This window comes from Phytophthora cinnamomi (genome assembly GCF_018691715.1).
Source record: "Phytophthora cinnamomi strain GKB4 chromosome Unknown Contig92, whole genome shotgun sequence".
NCBI lineage: Eukaryota > Oomycota > Peronosporomycetes > Peronosporales > Peronosporaceae > Phytophthora > Phytophthora cinnamomi.
Window position 1 is genome coordinate 1,791,969 of NW_027151025.1, and position 18,425 is coordinate 1,810,393.

Genomic DNA, 18,425 nt, shown 5'->3' on the forward strand with positions numbered 1-18,425 from the left:
AAACGCGTATCAAACGAGTATGGTGTGGTCCACAAAACACGTAAAATATTGTCTGACAGGTTCTCCCTCCCTCCCCTCCCACGTCTTCCTCAGTTCAAAACCAGACTTGGCGAGCGGAATATAGGCAGCGCCGCCCACAACCGCACGACCCCGCGAGACTCGACTCGCAGTGCCGCCGCTGCCCCCGTCCCCAGAGAGAGAGAGAGAGAGAGACCCCGAGGCCCGAGGCTCCCGTCCGCCAGTCGCCCATGTCCAGTCGGAGGCCGTCGTCGCGCGCCACGAGCCAGAGCCAGAGCTCCAATGGCAAGACGCGCATCAAGGCCAAGCGGCGATATCTGCTCAAGGTGACGCCCATCGAGGCGTGGGACCTGCTCCCGGCCGAGTCGGGCCGCGCGCGCAACGCCTACTGCACCATGGTGCTGCTGGACGAGAACAAGCGCGAGATCAAGGGCGAGAAGCAGCGCACGCCGCCCATGCGCCAGGCCAACCCCGTGTGGAGCCCGCTCAAGGCCGCGGTGCTGCGCTCGCTCGAGAGCAACGTCGAGTCGCACCAGCCGCTGGGCATCGGCGCCGCCGCCGCCTCGGAGGAGTACACGTTCGGCATCCAGACGAGCCTCATGAACGCCAAGTACGTGCTGGTCAAGTGCAAGGACAAGGGCCGCGTGGAGAACGAGGACCTGGGCCGCCTGCTGCTCAGCCTCGAGGACATGAACACCAGCGGCGAGGAGCGCGTGGCCTGGTACGACCTGCAGCTGCGCCCCGGCGGCAAGATGAAGCGCGTGCAGGGCAAGGTGCGCATCTCCAGCCGCATCATGCGCGAGCCCAGTCTGTGGCAGCTCTGGACGTGCGCCGAGCAGATGCGCCAGGAGCTTCCCGGCAAGGACCGCAGCCTGTACCTCAAGCCGCACCCCAATGTCATCACGGGCAAGGAGGCCGTGGAGTGGATGCTGTGCCACGGACTCAATCGCCCCATGCAGGGAGGCGTGACGTGCTCGACCGCGGAAGAGGCGCTGCTGCTGGGCACGGCGCTGATTCGCAATGGCGTCATGATGCACGTGTCGGGAGACCGCAGGTTCACTAACAGTACGTGGAAGTACTACCGCTTCATGGTGAACCATTTGGACTCGGCGGTGCAGAAGGAGGCGATTCGACAGCGGGATATGATTCTGTCGGGCGAAGCCGAGGAAGTGGAGGACACAGAGGTCGAGGTGCTCACGCGCACCATGATGGCTTCGTCGGTCAGCAACGAAGAGGAGAACGGCTTGGGCTCTACCCAGGTGCGCGGCGGTGTTGCAGCAGGATCGGTAGCGAACGAACCGGCGGGAGACTCGAACAGAGGCAAGTCCAAGTCGACGCTAAAAATTGAGGATTTCGAGCTGCTCAAGGTTCTCGGCACCGGAACGTACGGTCGCGTGTTGTCGGCCCGCGGGCCGGATGGAAATGTCTATGCCATTAAGATCATCACCAAGATTGGCATGGATGAAAATATGCGGAGAAACGCCAAGATTGAGCGCGATATGCTGCGTGAGGTGAGACACCCGTTCGTTGCGTCGCTGCTGTTTGCTTTTCAGAACGAAGACAAGGTGTACATGGGCATGGAGTTTTATAATGGTGGCGATCTGCGCCATCACTTGACGATGAACCAGAACGATGAGCTGAAACTCACTCCTGGTCGCATCAAGCTGTACGCGGCTGAACTGGTGGCGGGTCTGGCGCATTTGCACAGTCTAGACATCATCTACCGCGACCTCAAGCCTGAAAATATTCTTATTCAGAAGGATGGTCACGTGGTTCTCGTGGACTTTGGTCTCTCAACATACGCGCGCGACGAAAATGACCGGAAGGCCCACTCGCTCGCTGGATCACCGGAGTACATCTCGCCTGAGGTTCTCGCTGCCGCGAACCCCAAGAAGGGTGAACCGCCAGCAATTTACGACAAGACATGCGATTGGTGGAGCTTGGGTATCCTCATCTTCGAAATGTACATCGGTCGTACGCCTTTCAAGGACGACAACAAGGCCGTCATGTACCGCAACATCGCCGAGGGCTTCCTGTACATTCCGCCCGAGCTGCCGGAGGACGTGCAGTCGCTACTAGCAGGTTTGATCGAGCGCAACCCATCCAAGCGCTTGGGTTCTAACGAGGCCGTGCCCTTCTCTATTATGAAACACCCGTACTTCGAGGGCATTGACTGGGAGGAGTTGCAGCAAAAGAAGGTGCAGCCGGAGTGGGTGCCTGACGTGATCGACGATGCCGACGCCAAGTACGTGGACAACGAGTTCATCAACCAGGTGCCGGTGGACACGCCCGAGTGGCGCATGCTGGACTCGGTGGACCGTGAGCGGGAATACTTCGACGACTTTACGTATCGCGCCACCCGAGTCATCCAGAAATGAACCGGCGTCAGTGCGTGCACAAGAGGCAAAGCTTATCAAGTAAGTAAAATGGGGAGGAAGGGGCGATTTTTGACGTCGTTCATTAAGGCAGGACCGAAAGAAGCAGCGGGACTGTATGTAGAGCAGCAAGAGAGCAGTGCAAACCTGGGGTCGAGAGTGCGTGTATCCTTTTGAATTGAACACTCGCAAATAGTGTCGATTGTGAATGAAATTGAGCCCCTTTGGTTATCGCACTCACCGGCAGCTACCTGCTTCTCTTCAGCAGATATATATATTGTAGCGATGCTTCCCCATTCTCTTGACGTAACCCATGGCATCTTTGACCTCGTCTTCTTCGAGAGACTGGTTGAGGCCGGAAGTCAGGCGGGCACAATCCGTTATCTTCTGGGCACAACCCGCTATCTTCTTTTCTTGGTCCTTTATACGTTCACCCTGGGCGTGAAGCTAGTCTTCAAGAGCCACCCTCTTCATTCTAAACTTTAAAATGAAGTGGGTGACTCTTGAAATTTAACCTCATTTTCCAAAGCTGCAAACTCCCTCTTCGAAGCAACAACATGGGCCTCGTGCATGACCATGCTTTCTAGAGTTTATCTCTTGTTTCGCTCTATCTTGAACTCATCTCGAAGTTCTTTGGCTGTATCCTTGTATCGAAGTTGGAGTTCTGCTCGAATTCTTGTCTTCAAGCTCGACTTCTGCTTTTGAAGGACAGATTGCAAATTTCGCTTCTAGCAGCAGAGACGGGTTTTGCAAAAAAAAAAAAATACGTTTTTGTCATAAACTTATGTGCGCACACAAATATAGCGCACTTAGCCGAGTTTCTTTGCACGTGGGTTCACTCACTTATCGAATCCTGACCCATGTTCGGCTCCAGCGACCCCGACGCCCAGGAGCGGCTGCTGCGCGCGCCGCTGAACCCGCAGCAGGCGGCCGCGAGCAACACCGGCAACCCGGGCGGCATCCGGCAGCAGGAGATCGGCGACGTCAGCGGCTTCACGTCGCTCTCGAACCTGTCGGCGCCCGCCACCTACTGGCAAAAGTGCGGTTAACACTTGGAGAATTTTCTCTAAACGGATTGCCTAATCATTTGCCGTCCGCGATATGATATGACGCAGGATGAAGATGATGGAGGCGGCGACGCTCATGCGCTACCTGCGCTACGCGAACGTGGTGCTGGCGGTGCTGCAGGCGCTCGCGGGCTTCCTGGGGCTCTTCAACCTCGTGGTGCTGGACATCACGTGCTTCCTCATCTCTGTCTACGCCATGTGAGTCGTCACGTTATGACATGGCCCATTTGGTCATATCGATATGATATTATTTTCTGATATGACACACCACCTCCATATGAGCAGCATCTTCGCGCTGCTGCTGCTGGCCTTCGAGTGCCGCTTCAAGCACATGGAGCCGTGGATCCGCCAGCAGTTCGGCTTCCTGTTCACGTACCGCGGCCGCACGGCCTTCATCTTCGTCGTGGGCTTCATGGACTTCGGCATGGAGGGCTCGCTGCCCTACTTCGTGGGCTTCCTCATGTGCGGCAACGCCGTGCTGAGCCTGCTCATCATGCTCTTCCACCCGCAGTTCCGCGAGGGCTCGCTGGACATGGACATGGACCCCACGATGACCTACCGCCCCGCCGCCGAGGAGACGGAGACGCTGCTGCGTCAGCACGACGGCCTGGCCTCCAAGGCGGGGGCCTTCGTGCTGCACGAGGCGGAGGAGCACCCGGAGTTCATGGCCAAGGTATGATAGCAACAGTCCTGCAACGTACGCTGACGGGTAGACAGTGCTAATGCTCCGTTGTTGATTGTCTGTAGATGGCCCAGTCGTACGCCTCCAAGCACGGATACGTGCCCCCCGCGCAGAAGTAGCGGGCTGTTCGCGGACAGGTTGTGCATTGGCGCGGTTGAAAGCTTCCTTTCCTATGTATTTGTCCATCTTACTGATTAATCACACGCTGAAAAGCGTCGAATTCGCGCCGTGAATTCACTATTACCACTTTGTACACACTTCCGTGCCGGCTAGTTCGTTGAGAGTCAAGAGGTTATCGAACGCAAGCGAATGCGCTTGAGGTGTGTTGTATATTCATGTAGTTTTCTAACCCAGGCCGTCGTCTACTCGGTGCCGAAACAGGTCGCAGTGGCTCGTTGGTGCCGAACAACCAGCTCAGTCAGGAAGGACAGCACGCGATCACAACCGGGACTGCTCAATTCTTCAAGGTCAGGTACTTCAAAGGTGGTGATGTCGCCACTTGGTTTTTCTGCCCCCGCCTCGAGCAGCTCAGCGTCGACAGCACTTGTGCCCATGTGCACAGCTACGCCTGTGGAGGTCCGCTGAGCCCCCACCAGTTTTGACAGGGAATGGCTCCATAGTACCAACGGTGGTGGAATCGATGTCGACGACATGATGGCCGTTGTTAACGTGGCAAGTGTTCCTTCCGAAGCAAACTCGAGCAGGAGGAGGCGCAGTGAAGTCGCCACCAGAATGCGAGCGCGTGGGAGGAATATATGCGAATCGTACAACTCGTTCGGGAGCTGCAGCTTGAATTTCAGCGGTAAAGTCAACAGCAATCGAGACACAAACGCATCCGTGGGTGTGTACACCCTGACTCGCTGGTCGCTGGTCACTCGGAGCAGTCGAGGTTCACGTCGACGGTAAACTTCTTTGCCCAATCCTGTACGACGATCTAACGCTGAAGTTGTTGCGGTGATGCCTGCTGCTGTTGTAGCTGCTAGATCCAGTACTCCGGCGGCAGGTTTGACAGCGACTCCAATAAGCCCCTTGCCAACTCCCTCGATGAATCCCGAAAGTCCACCGTGCAGTGCTCCTTGTGTGGGAGCTGTAATGACACCCGTGACACCTGCGAAAATTCCCTTTCCAAGCTGCTTCGTGCCGTGGATAAGCCCCGTGCCGATGTGTGTGGCAACTTGCTTTCGCGGGCCTTGAGCGCGACGTTCAGCCAAATATTTGCGATCGAGGGACAATGTCGCGATACCTTCGGACAACGTACCTGTCACTTTGCTGGCAGCATTAAAAGCTCCGTAGAGCGAGTGGGTGAAGAGGCTTGTTGTTCCGCGCGAGAGCCCCAGTACGAACTCTTGTGGAGAGGTTACAAGTCCCGCGGCAGGTTCGTAGAAGAAATCCTTGACGCCCACACCAAGGTTGGTCACGAGGCCCACAGGGTTGCCCAGAATGTCTGCTGCACCCACTAGGGAGTAGATCTGACGCATTCCCTGCAGCATATAGTGCTGCTGCACGGTCGACATCAAGAATGCACCAGATGCGAACGCGTGGTTCAAATGCAGCGCATTCAAGTACAACGTGGCGCTGTCAATTTGCGAGAAAGTCGAGCTTAAAAGAGCTTTTGTGACCGCGATCGGGAGTTTGACTAGTGTTGCCAACCCCGTTGCCGAATCCTCAGTCTCTCCGTAATGGTTCAAAATCGTGATACTGAGCTGAACTTTGACCGGGTGGAGCTGCAGCGTCTCGATGTAGATCCTGCGCTCCGAGTTCGTAGTGAACCTTTTGTCAGGCGAACCCCTCAATTGCACCTTTGATGCCTCACTCGTCAGACGCAGGCGCTTTGGAGGATAGTTCCGCTCCAATGCTTCTGAACAATCCGTGACGAAGGCGGCAATTGCAAGCAAGAACGCCTCATCGATCTGGATCCGAGCGGGTTGCATCATGGCCGAGAAGTACTTGATGTAATCCATATTATCGTCGTAGCTCAAACGGAGAATCGACAAGTGGAAGAAGTGTGGCCTGTTCGACCGAGCTCCGGATTTCGCATCGCTCTTGTCTCCATTCTCGCAGTCGTCTCCATTTTCAGTCCCTTGCGCTGATCGGACTTCAATACTTTTCTGCTTTTCCGGTGATGAAGCTTCGCCGCGAAAACCGACGCACCCGCTACCCTTTTTCAAGATCGGAGCGACCACGACGGGATAAATGGCTCCACTCATCTGATTGTCGAGTTGGAAGCACCCGATTTTCACTTCGCACTGGTCGTGATCATTGTTAATGTTGGCATACGCGATATCTACGTCTTGCCCCGAGAACAGAAGCAGCTCGTCTGGTGTGCTAGTCACAAACGAAACCCCAAAGTGCGGCAAGCGGAAGTGTGCTACCACCTCCGACGTGAAGCCCGGAGTTGTAGATCTCTCCGTTTCTCCATGGGCTGCTACGAGCTGTCGAGTCTGTTTGCCCGCCCGTTCTTTCCGGTTTAGAGGCTCATCTTGAGCTACCATTGTTTTGGTCAACCCCTGCAAGTGCCAACGTACATACACTCGACTTGGTGCCTTCGGAACCGCAGCTTTGGAGGGGATCTCAACTTGCTGTGACTCGCCTGGTTGATCCAGCAAGATGGAGCTATGGTAATCAGACGATGTCGTTCCGTCCTTCGGAGCGTACCAGACACTGATCTCGCGGTTCGGAGTTCCCAAGAAATAGGCTTCGTCCCAGCCGAAGCACACACTTTCGCCCGGTGCAACGCTCTGCATCACTCCGCGCTGGAAAGCAGACGCATCCTTCTTGACACCATCGAATATTTGCTTGAACCAAATCGTTTCTCGTGCGCACGAATTGATGATCCGGTACAAGGGGAATTCTGCAACATCTTCGCTGGTTACGACTACGCAGACTTGTACGGCTGCCTCAACACGAACTTGGACGCGCAAAACACAAACGCGCGAGGCATCGGGGGTACTGACTTTCAATGCCGTCTCGCTGACGTCATGTAGCGAGAATTTGCCGCTCCACTGATAGTCTTCGCCACCATTTGATCCGTCGCTTGGACTACTTCGGACTTTTAATCGGATGCAAGTGTCCGAAGGAACGGAGGAGTGTGTCCACCAGCTGAATTCGGATGTTAAACGAGGTGGAGCAACTAAGATTTTCTTGTCGTCTGTTTGACCCTTCTTAGCTGCCGAGATGTCGTACACCGCAGAAGCCAAAAGCTCGTGATCGGTTTGGTTCAACAGTAAATATCGCTCCACGAACGTGACTACCGTTGATCTTGACCCGCCCACTTGCTTGAATAAGGCTACTAGATCGTGATAGCGCTTAGTGGCCTCGTTGTACACACGAAGTGACGTGTTGGCTCCTACTTCCAGACTGATATCCTGCGCGCTGGACGACTGCTGCGTGTTCCCTTCCAGCTGCACCATGATCGCACTGACTTCGGAATAATAATGCGCCTGCAGTTCATCTTCGTCTATCGTTTCTTCAGAAACCGCTTGATCCTGAAGCGCATTCAACTTCGCGTGAATTTTCTCCATCTCGGGCGATCGACAGCATTCTTCCGTTTGCTTCTTTCTTGATGGCGAAAAGGGAGACTTTGCGAAGCGAGCCATCATTGACTTCGTGCCTGGAATCTTCTCAATCAACTTCGGCTGCGGTGAAAACACCAGGGGAAGCGACGTTGCATTTCGGAGTAGAAAACGTGGCTGCACAACCATGAAGTGGCCTGCGTTCTTCTCACGCGTCTCCTTGCTGTCAAACGATACGTTCAAAGTCGCCGTTCTGGATTGGAAGTCCAAGAGTGACAGTACAACATTGTTGTTGTTTGTTCCCGGCTTCATGGGCAATGACGAGATGGCTTTCAAAGCAGAGGCAGGTATGGTGGGCTTGTTAGTATCCTCGGACGTATCCAATACACTAGGAATTCGGAAGAGGCGACTCCAACTGGAACCTGTCATGGATATCGAGCAGTATGTCTCATCATGAAGAGCAGATGAGAGAGTATCTACCCGGCCATGGGGAGGAATCACTTGTGAAGATACAATATGGGCGTCTTCACTGTCTGGAGACGCTCCTGTAGTGCGTCGGACCTTTTTGAGTGCGAACAAGACCGCAATTATCGGCACGCCACAGTTGTTGACTAGCGTTAGCGGAGACATCAGCTTCAGTTGAGCATACTGAAGGCCGCTAGCATTCGAAGAAGTGAAGACACGGCTGTGAGCGTGGAAGTAACTTCCGTTGGCGTTGCAGATTTGACTGGGGTGGAATGGTACCGATCCATCGATCATTTTCTGGCACTTGCACGCATAGTCATCGAGGACAAGCGAGCAGGACGCAGTGTGTAGCGTGCTGTCTTCCTTTTCGCTGATAAATAATTCATTGCTCCACCGATGCTCTCTGTCGGCCGCTGGGGGTAGAGCAGACAACTTCGAGCTGCTAGAAAGCTGAGCAGGTGATTGGTAATGATGTGGCTTCATGAATACTCGGACAGACCAGATCTGAGGGACAAAGCGGAATGGAACGCTACACGCGCCCTTGGGCTCGATCGTTCCAATTTCCGTAATGGTTTTCCCGTCAGCTTCAAGGACGCCGCAATCCACTGCAATGCTAGTTTCGTTGAAAAGCCGAACCAAAGACGATACCGTGAATGTTCGGTAGCCAGTAGCAGCCGATATATCAAGCAAAGCATGCAATAGCTGTGGCTTAGGGATATTTGCAGTTGTGGCAGGATGCGCCTCTCCGTTTTCCTTGCTGCTTTCCGGATCACCTTCAGGACTTGCATTGCGAGGTCGAACTGCATAAATGTATTTGCCTGTGTTGCGGATCGGGATGTCCGTCAATGGGTGCCACTCAGTGTCATCCCAGCAAAACGACACGGTCTGCTCAGCTCGCAACGACGGAGAAATGGAGGTCAGAAGCTCTAGAGGTACTTTGGCTCGGTTAGCGAGTATTTCACGCTTAGGTTTTCGTCGAGACGCGTAGGTGAACCCTCGAGATGCAGTCCCGATATCGTGTGTGACCCAGTAGGTAATCGGTGCACCGGTGTCATTTACCAAGTAGCAGTCGGACGAAATGACGTTAGTTGCTGAAACGTAAGGTGCTTGGGCACAGCTCAAGGCCCCGTCATACGCTTTCGCCGTCAAGCAGAACGACTCGATCATAGCCGGTGAGATGTTGACATTGAGCGGGTGGCCTTCTTTCCCAGTAAAGTCGAGATTGGCTGTCATCTCCCCCGTTTCATCGCGAATCAACGATCCTTTCAAGTCGAACATCCACGGCTCCACTATCGGTTCCCAGGATCCTAAAGCTGTGTTGAACCCCCAAATGCTAACTCCATCGTCAGCACACGGTTCATTCAGGCTTTCATCTGGGAACTCTACAGCTACCTCGGTCAATGTTGGAACAACACCGTCGATCCGTTCTCCGACTTCGTAAGTCGCCTTGCACATTGCGCGGAATGTGTACAAACGCGCTATCGGAGACAAGTGCGGTCCACTTTGACGAAGTAGTGTGATGCTTGTATCCTCCAGCAAAAACTCAACCATGCTGATGCTGTCCTCACGAAACTCAATTTCCGGTGGTGCAAGCGGCCTCAACTGAACTTCAGCAGGCTTTAAATCGCCGTCCTCTTCAGACGCTCCTGTTTCCTCGGTTTTGTCTTTCTCAGTATCGGCTTCGCTTACTTCATCATCCGTTCCGAAAACCTTTTGGGCTTGAGAGAAGAGGAAGAGGTCGACTGTACATATGACAGCGTGGAAGTGAGTGAGCGTCACTGCCATCGTTGCTTCAGCGTCCTCCGCGGTAACCAACTCGACATCGATGGTGAAATCATCACACACCGTTCGCTCGTATTTCGATAGCGAATCTATTGCTCCACCCGCCATGTCCGTTTTCGTGGGTGACTCCGACTGAGGAGAAATCGGACCTGGCGTTGTCGAGAATGCAGGCTCGAGCGGCCATTGTGAGCTCACTTTCACCGACATATTCCTTCCGTAGACCTGCGTGCGTGAATTCTCAGGTTCATCACTGTGATACCGCCCAACAATACACCCACTCGCGATCATTTTCAATGTAGTCTCGTCGGAGTGAAGTCGTCTGAAGTCCTCGTCTTCGTTTCCGCATTCATCAACGTGATTTGGGAGGCATTCAGAAGCCAGATAATGGACAAAACCTGTCGTGATCGACACATCCAGAGAAGTCTCTGCACGTTCAATTTGTTCCGAAAGGTCCGATTCTATAGAGGCAAAGTAGCGTAGTCGCTGGCCAAACTCGGCAATTAACGGCAGCAGTTCGCAGTTGTCAAAGTGAATACGCACTTCTTTGGGAGAAATCGGGACATCTGCCGATGGAGCTCGCCGATCCAGGATGATGTCAATACCTTGCTTCGAGGCGTCATCAGATAAAGAAAATATACTGCCGCAAAGCGCCCTCACTTCAGATTTCTCTGCCTCATTGTCTTGTGTTTCGTCTTCACCCCAATCAATCTTCCACAAGGCTCCTTTAGAGGACGAAGCGCGGTATTGAGATCGGAGCGACGCAAACCCGTCGGCAGCAATTTGAAATCGTTCAAAACAGGCGCGCGCAATTACAGCACCACTTGACGGGCTATCCGAACTAGTTTCGTCAACGGATGGATCCAGCGGGTCCAGGAGGTCTAACGCCAAATCTCCGAAATCAAATTCCATATCGGAGACTTTCATCTCGTCGGCGTCGGCGAGGAAGTTGCAAATTGCAGCGGGTGGCGAGCTGGCGAAATTGTTGTCTAGCACACGAGATAGAAGCTCGAGCTGGTAGGGATTAAAGGCGAGTGCGGTTGTAGACATTTTCTCGACAGAATCATCTGGAGTTGCTGCATCTTCCTCGCAGAAATTTACTCCAGAAGACATCCAATTCTTCTGCGACCACAACTCCCCTTTCATGCGGCTGCACGTTTTCTCCATCTCCGCAATAACTACCGCAAGATCAAGCGACGGCGATTTTACTTCCTCTTCTTCTCTCTGTGTTCCATTCTCTTTATCTGTGCGCGCAAAGGGTATAGCGACGTACTCGACAAATAAGTCGCTGAACTTCCCGACAGAGTAGCGGAACAAAGGAACCTCGTCCTGTTCTTCAATTTTGGATTCCTCACTAGCGATAGTTTGGTTAGGCCTTTGAGGCTTGGCCATCACTGTCAAAAGTTGAACACACCCAGCATGAACCCCGTTCTGCTCAAGTGTCGCGTCCCCAGGGTAGGCTCGAGATGCTGCTGATAGGTTCTTCACATCCACCTCGATGTGATCGGATGGCGATTTATGCTTGCCTTCGGCCTCACATGTCGGCAGCTTCAAGGTCACGTGAGAGATATCGAGTTCGAGGTTTACCCGCTCGTTCAGTGCTTGCATCCCTGGCGGCATTGTGAGCAAATCTGTCCACCGAGAAAACCCGGCGATCTCTTGAGTGATATGATTCAGGAATGGAGACCAATACGAGTGCAAATAGTTGATCTCCACTTCTTCACCCTCGATTCGGTAGTAAGACGCAGCTCCACCACGATGCTTTAACGAACTGAAGCCTGCAGACTCGAGCAAAACTCGGACTGGCGTCCGAGCTCGAAGAAGAACATTAGTTTCCTCGGAAAAAGTCATGATTTGGGTTTCGCCACTAGTAGATGCATTTTCCGAGCTAAGCTCGTTAAGCCGAGACGATATCAATTGAATCTCACCAACACCCTCCAGATTGGCGCAGACGTACTGAGTTTGGAGGGTAGATAAATCACAGCGAAGATCTATTCCGCAGAATCCAAACGAAATCCGCTCCTTCCAACAAGCTTTTGGCATTAAAAATGCAAACCATTGCTGAACTTTAACTTGAAGCGCGAAGCGAGCTAGCGGTTCGAGTGCTTCGCTTTCGGCTATTGCATTCGTATCCATTTCTGATGTCTGTGCACCCACCGATTTTGTGTGATACTGAACAAGAGCAACTAGCAGCTCATGGTCCCAGTAAAGAGCAGCTTGCTCGATGTTGACTTCACCCATAAGCGGATCAGAGCTGGACATCATGACACTCGTTTTCCCGCTTAGTTCGAGAAGCTTGGCAGTGCGATGGCCCGTACATCGATCATACACTGGATCTGCTGTAGTTGCAGCCACTGATATTGATGTAGACTTCGGCGAAGGCTCAGAAATCGATGCAGTAGAGTCATCTACAGAAGGATCGTCTACCTTGCTGCCCGACGGTAGCGTGTTGTACTTTAAACACTTTACAAGCGATAACAATCCCATATCGACAGCGGCAGCCTGGGCGGTGGAAGAAAATCTCGCCATTACGTTTAGGTTCCGGATGTCCAACTCAAAACCCGTGATTTCTGCAGCCTCACTAGACGCTGCACTCAAAGCTGTTTGGATGGGACCTTCGCCGTTAAAGTCGACCAAAATTTGAGGAATTGAAAAGCAAACATTGAGTCGCTCGTCTTCTGGTATGAACGAACAAATTGGACCAGTCTTAGCGTTCCCCTGTCTGTCCTTCGGCGACTGCCATTCGGCTGACGCTTGTAGAAGCTGTTGGTACTGCTTACTGGACATCGAAAACTGAATTGGGGGCGCCGTGCAAGTCATCTGCCACTTGGGAACGAGGTAGCCTTCAACTAGTTTTTCTCCATAAAATACCAGGCGTGTGCTCTGCATCAACGTAGAGCGCTTACGCTTGTTAGGATTGTCACCATTGTCACCGTCCCGCTCTTCCTTCGGGCTTGTAGTAGCTTCGGGTTCTAAGAAATAGGTTTCAGCCCCTTCAATAGACAGCTCAAACGTGTTGTGAGCTGCGCCATTTTGAAAGTGCGTTCCAACCAGTCTAGCTTCCACCTCTGCCGAAGCATCCGTTGTGTGAACAAAAACGTCGATTTCGGGGAGCTTGACAGAAAACAGAACTTCTCGTGTATGAACCGCGGCCACGTCGCTCTTTCGACGCGCTTTGGCAGTTCCAAAGGCATTTTCTATCGACGCTTTTCGCTGCAAATCAGCAGGAATTCTGGATAATCTCCCTGCAGGTTTTGTCGGTGTAGTTGCGGCGACAACTTTAGCGGGAACTGTCTCGGCGGGTTCATTCACTCTGGCTATGAAATACGCACGGAGTTTTGACGTCGCGTACAAGTTGTGGATGTAGCGGAATCGCTCGAACACACAATCGAGCTGAAACTTGTTGTCAGACGACTCAATATTCAGCTCGACGAACGGGTTCTTTCGTGAAACAACCTGGCCATTAGGTGAGATCGTGTCAATCACGGAGAGAAGAGCTTGCGGCTCCTTCTTTTCTAACGTCACGGCCTCGTACGTCTGGCGAAAATCGAGAATCTGGACTGACGTAATACGCGATGATACAGTGGACGAACTAGTTCGCTGCAGCACCGTTACCACAAACTCGTTGAGCTCAAAGCGCAAAAAGTCTCGAGTGTCGGACTTGTCCCCGACCTTGTACTCCTCAACAAGTACAACCTCGAAGCTGATCACCACCAAATCCAATGCCATAAGTAATGCCTCCACGTTTCTTTCCTCGTGAAAGCTTGCCGTTCGAGCCTCCGATGAAGTGTGCATTCGATCGTTCACAGCCAAATAAATGTCAAACTTGTCAATCAAGCTATCTCGTGTGGACAATGACCCACTAGAACTTCCACTCGATGTTCGCCCATGAGAAGAGAATCTAGACTTCCATTGTGACAACTTTCTTGGAGAATCCGTGCCTTGGCCTTCGAGTTCAAGTTCTCGCGCAGCACAAAGCCGGAAGAAGACAATAGTAGGCACCTCTAACACATCCTCGAGAGTGTTCAGTCGAGATCGATCAGCCATGACGCTTTCAATGTCAAGCTTCTTTTTCTTGGCGGCACGTAACATATTCTTGTGCAGATGAATATACTCCTTACGAGCACACCATAGCGTAGCAAATAACTTCCAGTTGCACCGATGGTGAACAACACTTGACCTGCGGGCCGGGGTGCCTGCAGATGAGGATGTTGCCGTCTTTTGACTCGACGATGAGTTGTGGCGGTGTAGCTCCAGGACGCCACGCAAAGCGTACTGCCACCATAGTCTAGCGTTCGAACTCACAGGGACAAGTGGTCGTTTCCGTTGAAAGTGAAGACGCTTGAGGTACATCTCGTGGGCAGATACAAAGTCAGCTACGCTGATCAGGAATGTACTCTGTTGTGGAGTCAAGCACGCCCTGATAGCACTAATCTCAGCGGAACAACGCAGTTTCGGAATGGTGGCAGCTGTCCGTTGATCGTGATTTCGAGCCAAGTTAATCCGCGTGCTGAAAGGGTGAACGATATTCGAACCTGACGTTGACGGTCCCTTTCGGCTCTGAGCGCCTTTGGCCTCGATGTGATCGCTGTAGACACTAGCTTGCACCATCTCCAGACGCCGGTGCACAAATGCAGTGCGAGCCTGCGCTCGATCCACAAATTCCTCTTGTCCATTAGCGTTCGTAGTCGAGATCACAATCGAGTCAATTGTAAATCCCAGAGCCAACGGAATCGAGGACGCCAGGTGCTTTGAGTCCTCGTACCGAACATGAATGTTGGAGAACTCGAACGAAACATTGTCCAGAATCGTGTTGAGTATCTTCTTGCGATACCCCCAAGACGCCGTAGGGTCCGAGTCTCCAGCACCAGCACCAGCGCCCGCTCCTTCGCCATCGCCCTCACTCGAGCTCGCCGTGCTTCCATCGTTCTTCACCGTCTCCAGCAACTCCAGCATCCTCACTTCCTGCTGTTTCGCCCACCGTGTTCGCAGCGCATACGAATCGTCATCCTCCTCGTTCCCGCGCGCTTCATCCTGGTCTGTCGGCTCCACAACTAGAAACACGTCCTCCACCTTGATCATCACGGCCTGCGATGTCAGCCTCTTCCACGGCACCTTGATGCTCAGCCTGCCCACACTGCCCGACTTCATCTTCATCGGCAGCTGGAACTTGTCCAGCGCCGCGCCTCGCATCCGCAGGTCCCGGAACTCCACCTTCCCGGCGAAGAGCGCCACCTTCATCTTCTCGGAGTCGAGCCCCTCCACCCACTCGCTCACATACTCCTCCAGCACTGACTCCACCACCTTCTCGAACATGATGAAGCTCCTCTCCACACAGTCTCCAGCTCTAAACGGATAAAATCAAGCATAACAAGGCGTTACACCGGCTGCAGTGCGCATTTCACCCCGAAAAGAGCATGGATAGATGCAGGATTGCATAGGGAACACAGTGATGTGATTGCAAATACAGATAAAGCTCGGGAAGCATACCTATTGAAGCCTTTTAGAGGGAGGGATGGTGCCTTATCGGGCTTTCGACTCTGTGCGGAATGAGCCTCTTCACTTCAACTTGGCGGCCTGGCGGTTGGTAACGGCTCAAAAACCATATTGTGGCATATCCTCGTCCCAAAATAGTTTTATCATTTATCCCAGGTCTGAATCGGCATGGGATCAGCTTCCACGCGGCGCAAGAATCTGCAGAAGCGTCGCAAGAGGCGGCTGTTTGCCACGCTTGCAGCCGAGATCCAGGCGAGTGTGAGTGCTCGTTGTGACCGTCATGAAGGCTTCTTCATGGCGGTATATTTTCCTCGCTCTGTATCATTGTTAATGGCGAGATATTCACTATCGAGTGGACCGCAACAGGAAGACGCTGCGTGGACACCGGAACGAGAGGAGCTCGAGCTCATGCGCAACGAGGAGCAACGGCAACGCACCCACGACCAGTGGCAGAAGGCGGTGGCAGAATCTGCCGCCAAATTTGATAAAAAGAGAAAGATTCTCGCACAGAGGCAGCAGCTTATCCTCGCACTCCGACAGGTGAAGAAGCACAACAAGACGATGAGTGGATGGATGGCTGCGGCGAGTGCTGACTGGTGGTGCGTGCGTTGTAGCAAATGCAAGACAAGTGAAGCACGAAGGCAGATCTCATATCGGGGTGCTCTTTTGTAGGACATACACAGATAGATAAAAGTAGAGAGGTGGGTATATTTTTTTAATATATTGACTCGTTCCTGTGGACTCCACAGTGTGGTGTGCACGGTACAGTACAGTAGTCGTGTGGACGGACCGCGTCGTCAACAGGAATTGCGAGCCAAGTCGTGGGATATTTTGCTTATGTCACGCTGGTATCGCTGGATCATAGCGTTCGCAAGCGGGCAGCAGGGCATCCGATTGGTCCAGTGGTCCAATCGTGTTGAATAAGGTCGCTCCGACACTTCCACGGGAGAGTCGAGCAATCACACACTCATCCGTCGTACGCACCTAATCACGTGGCCATGAGTTTAGCAGTCGAGATCACTTTTCATTCAGAGCCTTCTCAAGCACAACACTTCAAGTCGCTGGGCTTATCGCCGCAGCTGGTACCGTCGTCAATGAAAGCGGGGATTCCTGACAAAAATACACTTGTGATCGGATACGACGATGCCAAAACACTAATGGCCCAAGGACCGCTGGAGCTGCACGACCACGTCGCTTCTCGCATGACCAAGGCCTGTGGTAGCACCCTACCACAGATGGAGGTACGCTTCAAGAACGTGTCCATCTCAGCTGACATCGCTGTCAAGGACAAGGACGACGTCAAGACGGAGCTCCCGACACCCGAACGTGACGATGTAAAGCGTCCGAGGGTTAGTTGCCAAGAAGAACACTGTGAGGAAACAGATCCTGAAGACAGCGGGGCCATCGGATGCAAGCAAGTGGCTAACGTGCCACCTTCGCTATCACCGTAAAGGAATACCTGGAACTCAACTTCGACATGAAGCACAACGACATTTGGAGGAATTTTGGATCCTGGTTGCTTTTGTCGTCTTTATCCTATTTTTTTTATGGCCATGAACTTCCAGAAGAAATAAGTACATTCTCGGTAAAACATTTTTAATTATTTAACTTATTTTTTCAAGCTACTTGGAGTCTTTATTTTATTTGTTTTTAAATTATACTTGTGGACTCGAGTATAATTCATTAAAGTTAAAGTTAACCGCATAAGTAAGCTGGTAGCACATTGCAGTCCGTCCAACGATCAACTACTAGACGTTCGTAAAGACTCTTTATCATGTTGCTTTGGTAGTCGGGCCCACAAACCAACAAACTATGTGCTCCATAGTTGTGGACGACGTCCCCATTACACGAGAATATGAATCAGTTGTATCTGTTCCTCGCTCGGAGGGCATGTATATGAGTTATTATATCACTAAATCGGGGTAACATCATTATAGTGGGGACTTCGTCCCCAATAATAAAAAACTGAGTATAACCAAGTCGGTGGCGAGCTTGCTTACGTCACGGTCTTTAACTTCGGCGTGTGTCCGCAAGCATGCAAATCCTGATTGGCCGTGCAGTCCAATCGCAATCAAAAATGTTTGTCCGTTGATTAATGGACGCTCTGAAGGCTTGAAGAGAGTCGAGCAATCACGCACTCGCTGGACAGCATGGGCCACACTTCACGCGTTGTCAGAGCTCACTTTTCGTTTCGAGTATCCCAGCAAAAGCTTCAATCCGGAAACCTCAAGGGCACCAAGTTTTTTTGTAATGAAAGCTGGGCATCCGCAAGACAAGGATAAGCCGCTCACCCCAGTGATCGAGTACGGAAATGCCAAGACACTAATGGCCCAAGGACCGCTGGAGCTGCACGACCACGTCGCTTCTCGCATGACCAAGGCCTGTGGTGGCACCCTACCGCAGATGGAGGTGCGCTTCAAGAACGTGTCCATCTCAGCTGACATCGCTGTCAAGGACAAGGACGACGTCAAGACGGAGCTCCCGACACTGACGAACGTGGTGATGAAGAGTGTCCGAGGGTTGGTTGCCAAGAAGCACACCGTGAGGAAGCAGATCCTGAAGAACGTGAGTGGTGTGTTCAAACCGGGCACCATGACACTCGTGCTTGGGCAGCCTGGCTCGGGCAAGTCGTCGCTGATGAAGCTGCTGAGTGGGCGCTTCCCACAGGAGAGGAATGTTTCGATCGATGGAGAGGTGACGTACAACGGGTCCCCGGTCTCTGAGATCCGCAAGGTCTTGCCGCAGCTCGTGTCGTACGTATCGCAGCGAGACGAGCACTACCCGTTGCTGACGGTGAAGGAGACGATCGAGTTCGCGCACGCATCTTGTGGAGGAGATCTGGCCAAGTACTGGGATGGAGGCCTTGTCCACGGCACCTCGGAAGAAAATGCCGAGGCGTTAAAGGCTGTTAGAGCGATGTACCAGCACTACCCAGACCTCGTGGTGCAGCAGCTCGGTCTCGAAAACTGTCAGAACACCGTCGTTGGCGATGCGATGCTGCGCGGTGTTTCTGGAGGAGAGCGAAAGCGCG

General features: G+C 52.8%; 4 protein-coding genes across 8 annotated transcripts; 3 read left to right on the top strand and 1 right to left on the bottom strand.

The window, feature by feature from the left end:
* Window positions 1-248: 248 nt before the first annotated feature.
* IUM83_03039 (AGC/RSK/RSKP90 protein kinase) lies at window positions 249-2,396 on the top strand (the record flags this gene model as incomplete). Of its 2 annotated transcripts, XM_067927010.1 has the most annotated exons (2): window positions 249-2,297; window positions 2,391-2,396. In XM_067927010.1, the coding sequence occupies 2 exons, from the start codon at window positions 249-251 to the stop codon at window positions 2,394-2,396; spliced, it is 2,055 nt and encodes a 684-aa protein (XP_067784221.1). The 2 variants fall into 2 exon arrangements, with proteins under 2 accessions (XP_067784221.1, XP_067784220.1); XM_067927009.1 differs by having other exon boundaries at window positions 249-2,396.
* Window positions 2,397-3,253: 857 nt separating this feature from the next.
* Window positions 3,254-4,261, top strand: IUM83_03040 (Protein kinase; the record flags this gene model as incomplete). Its single annotated transcript, XM_067927011.1, has 4 exons — window positions 3,254-3,432; window positions 3,509-3,658; window positions 3,746-4,133; window positions 4,208-4,261. 4 exons carry the CDS (start codon window positions 3,254-3,256, stop codon window positions 4,259-4,261), a joined length of 771 nt encoding a protein of 256 aa, XP_067784185.1.
* A 243-nt stretch (window positions 4,262-4,504) lies between these two features.
* IUM83_03041 (Vacuolar protein sorting-associated protein) lies at window positions 4,505-15,214 on the bottom strand (the record flags this gene model as incomplete). 4 transcript variants are annotated; one of them, XM_067927014.1, is made up of 3 exons in its annotated part: window positions 4,505-6,954; window positions 13,231-13,601; window positions 14,445-15,214. In XM_067927014.1, the coding sequence occupies 3 exons, from the start codon at window positions 15,212-15,214 to the stop codon at window positions 4,505-4,507; spliced, it is 3,591 nt and encodes a 1,196-aa protein (XP_067784182.1). The 4 variants fall into 4 exon arrangements, with proteins under 4 accessions (XP_067784182.1, XP_067784181.1, XP_067784183.1 ...); XM_067927015.1 differs by lacking the exon at window positions 4,505-6,954 and adding an exon at window positions 13,179-13,188 and having other exon boundaries at window positions 13,251-13,601; XM_067927013.1 differs by lacking the exon at window positions 14,445-15,214 and having other exon boundaries at window positions 13,231-13,627.
* A 348-nt stretch (window positions 15,215-15,562) lies between these two features.
* Window positions 15,563-16,026, top strand: IUM83_03042 (Lysosomal beta glucosidase; the record flags this gene model as incomplete). The annotated part of the gene is made up of 3 exons (XM_067927016.1): window positions 15,563-15,652; window positions 15,761-15,934; window positions 16,009-16,026. The coding sequence occupies 3 exons, from the start codon at window positions 15,563-15,565 to the stop codon at window positions 16,024-16,026; spliced, it is 282 nt and encodes a 93-aa protein (XP_067784180.1).
* Window positions 16,027-18,425: the final 2,399 nt, after the last annotated feature.